General features: G+C 38.5%; 1 protein-coding gene across 1 annotated transcript in view; it reads right to left on the reverse strand.

Annotated features, from left to right (window-relative positions):
• Positions 1–372: 372 nt before the first annotated feature.
• LOC106462181 (flocculation protein FLO11-like) overlaps positions 373–3,897 on the reverse strand; it is a gene marked incomplete at its 3' end in the record, with an annotated part of 170,043 nt that continues 166,518 nt past the window's right edge. The window contains exons 10-12 of the mRNA XM_022389372.1: positions 2,755–2,984; positions 2,539–2,603; positions 373–2,324 (exon numbers count right to left, since the gene is read on the reverse strand). Coding sequence (XP_022245080.1) covers positions 373–2,324; positions 2,539–2,603; positions 2,755–2,984 — 2,247 coding nt within the window. The remainder of the gene's footprint in view (positions 2,325–2,538; positions 2,604–2,754; positions 2,985–3,897) is intronic.

Below are 3,897 nucleotides of genomic sequence, written 5' to 3' on the forward strand. Positions count from 1 at the left end.
AACATCAACGACTGACACAGGTGAACCAAGATCAAGACATACATCCGAAGGAACTTCTACATCTCTCTACACTGAAGTGCCAGATACACATAGTTTTAGTACAGTATCTACCAATGGGGCAGCATCGTCAACAAAGAAAGATATGAGTGAAATCTCCTCTTTACATACAACGCAAAAAATATCAGAAACGTCTACTTCACCAGAAATGTTCAGCACAACGCAAGGTACAGAAAGTAGCTCAACTCCATCTACTGCCCAATCACTAAGAACAACAGAGCACGTTAGTGAAACATCGTCTGTTCATCTAACTGAAGGAACAACAAAAGTCTCGAATTTTTCGCCAACGTTCAGCACAACCGAAAGTATGTATACCTGTATCTTCCTTTGTTGAAGATGCTGTCCAAGGGGTAGATACTGTACTAGAACTATGTGTATTTGGCACTTCAGTGAAAATAGATCTAGCAGTTCCTTCGGATGTAAATAAATATCTTGGTTCACCTGTGTCAGTCGTTGATGTTATCACTGTCGGTGTTATAGATTTTTCACTTGATGTGTGTATGCTAGGTTCTGTGCTTAATGTTTGGGTATAAATGGAAGTTCCTAATATTTTGTTTATTGTTCTTTCAGATGATGTTCCAATCGTATCTTCCCTTGTTGAAATTACTTTCTGTGTCGTGGGGTATCCACTGGAGGTATACATACTTTCGGTTGTGCTGAACGTTGGCGAAAAATTCGAGACTTTTGTTGTTCCTTTAGTTAGATGAACAGACGATGTTTCACTAGCATGTTCTGTTGTTCTTAGTGATTGGGCAATAGATGGTGTTGAGCTACTTTCTGTAGCCTGCGTTGTTTTGAACGTTTCTGGTGAAGTAGACGTTTTTGATATTTTTTGCGTTGAGAAGATTTCATTTATATCTTCTTTTGTTGACAATGCTGTCCCAGGGGTAGATACTGTACTAGAACTATGTGTATTTGGCACTTCAGTGAAGACAGATGTAGGAGTTCCTTCGGATGTAAGTACAGATCTTGGTTCACCTGTGTCAGTCGTTGATGTTATCACTGTCGGTGTTATTATTTTTTCACTTGATGTGTGTATGCTAGGTTCTGTGCTTAATGTTTGGGTATAAGTGGAAGTTCCTAATATTTTGTTTATTGTACTTTCAGATGAGGTTCCAATCGTATCTTCCCTTGTTGAAATTACTTTCTGTGTCGTGGGGTATCTACTGGAGGTATACATACTTTCGGTTGTGCGGAACGTTGGCGAAAAATTGGAGACTTTTGTTGTTCCTGTAGTTAGATGAACAGACGATGTTTCACTAACTTGCTCTGTTGTTCTTAGTGATTGGGCAGTAGATGGAGTTGAGCTACTTTCTGTACCCTGCGTTGTGCTGAACATTTCTGGTGAAATAGACGTTTCTGATATTTTTTGCGTTGTATGTAAAAAGGAGATTTCACTCATATCTCTCTTTGTTGACGATGCTGCCCCATTGGTAGATACTGTACTAAAACTATGTGTATTTGGCAATTTAGTGTAGACAGATGTAGAAGTTCCTTCGGATGTATGTCTTGATCTTGGTTCACCTGTGTCAGTCGTTGATGTTATCACTGTCGGTGTTATTATTTTTTCACTTGATGTGTGTATGCTAGGTTCTGTGCTTAATGTTTGAGTATAAATGGAAGTTCCTAATATTTTGTTTATTGTTCTGTCAGATGATGTTCCAATTGTATCTTCCCTTGTTGAAATTACTTTCTGTGTTGTGGGTTTTCTACTGGAGGTATACATACTTTCGGTTGTGCGGAACGTTGGCGAAAAATTGGATACTTTTGTTGTTCCTTCAGTTAGATGAACAGACGATGTTTCACTAGCATGTTCTTTTGTTCTTAGTGATTGAGCAGTAGATGGTGTTGAGCTCCTTTTTGTAGCCTGCGTTGTACTGTACGTTTCTGGTGAAGTAGACGTTTTTGATATTTTTTGCGTTGAGGAGATTTCACTTACATCTTCCTTTGTTGACGATGTTGTCCAAGGGGTAGATACTGTACTAGAACTATGTGTATTTGGCACTTCAGTGAAGACAGATCTAGGAGATCCTTCGGATGTAAGTACAGATCTTCGTTCACCTGTGTCAGTCGTTGATGTTATCACTGTCGGTGTTATTATTTTTTCATTTGATATGTGTATGCTAGATTCTGTGTTTAATGTTTCGGCATAAAAGGAAGTTCCTAATATTTTGTTTATTGTACTTTCAGATGATGATCCAATCGTATCTTTCTCTGTTGAAATTACTTTCTGTGTTGTGGGTTTTCTACTGGAAGTGAAATCTCCTCTTTACATACAACGCAAAAAATATCAAAAACGTCTACTTCACCAGAAATGTTCAGCACAACGCAGGGTACAGAGAGTAGCTCAACTCCATCTACTGTCCAATCACTAAGAACAACAGAACATGCTAGTGAAACATCGTCTGTTCATCTAACTGAAGGAACAACAAAAGTCTCCAATTTTTCGCCAACGTTCACCAAAACCGAAAGTATGTATACCTCCAGTAGATACCCCATGACACAGAAAGTAATTTCAACAGAGAAAGATACGATTGGATCATCCTCTGAAAGTACAATAAACAAAATATTAGGAACTTCCATTTATACCCAAACATTAAGCACAGAACCTAGCATACACACATCAAGTGAAAAAGTAATAACACCGACAGTGATAACATCAACGACTGACACAGGTGAACGAAGATCTGTACTTACATCCGAAGGAACTCCTACATCTGTCTTCACTGAAGTGCCAAATACACATAGTTCTAGTACAGTATCTACCCCTGGGACAGCATCTTCAACAAAGGAAGATATAAGTGAAATCTCCTCAGTGCAAAAAATATCAAAAACGTCTACTTCACCAGAAACGTTCAAAACAACGCAGGCTACAGAAAGTAGCTCAACACCATCTACTGCCCAATCACTAAGAACAACAGAACATGCTAGTGAAACATCGTCTGTTCATCTAACTGAAGGAACAATAAAAGGCTCCAGTTTTTCGCCAACGTTCAGCACAACCGAAAGTATGTATACCTCCAGTAGAAAACCCACAACACAGAAAGTAATTTCAACAGAGAAAGATACGATTGGAGCATCATCTGAAAGTACAATAAACAAAATATTAGGAACTTCCATTTATACCCAAACATTAAACACAGAACCTAGCATACACACATCAAGTGAAAAAATAATAACACCGACAGTGATAACATCAACGACTGACACAGGTGAACGAAGATCTGTACTTACATCCGAAGGAACTCCTACATCTGTCTTCACTGAAGTGCCAAATACACATAGTTCTAGTACAGTATCTACCCCTTGGACAACATCGTCAACAAAGGAAGATATAAGTGAAATCTCCTCTTTACATACAACTCAAAAAATATCAAGAACGTCTACTTCACCAGAAACGTTCAGTACAGCGCAGGCTACAGAAAGTAGCTCAACACCATCTACTGCCCAATCATTAAGAACAACAGAACATGCTAGTGAAACATCGTCTGTTCATCTAACTGAAGGAACAATAAAAGGCTCCAGTTTTTCGCCAACGTTCAGCACAACCGAAAGTATGTATACCTCCAGTAGAAAACCCACAACACAGAAAGTAATTTCAACAGAGAAAGATACGATTGGAGCATCATCTGAAAGTACAATAAACAAAATATTAGGAACTTCCTTTAATACCGAAACATTAAACACAGAACCTAGCATACACATATCAAGTGAAAAAATAATAACACCGACAGTGATAACATCAACGACTGACACAGGTGAACGAAGATCTGTACTTACATCCGAAGGAACTCCTACATCTGTCTTCACTGAAGTGCCAAATACACATAGTTCTAGTAC

Source organism: Limulus polyphemus, unplaced genomic scaffold (genome assembly GCF_000517525.1).
Source record: "Limulus polyphemus unplaced genomic scaffold, Limulus_polyphemus-2.1.2 Scaffold1112, whole genome shotgun sequence".
Lineage (NCBI taxonomy): Eukaryota > Metazoa > Arthropoda > Merostomata > Xiphosura > Limulidae > Limulus > Limulus polyphemus.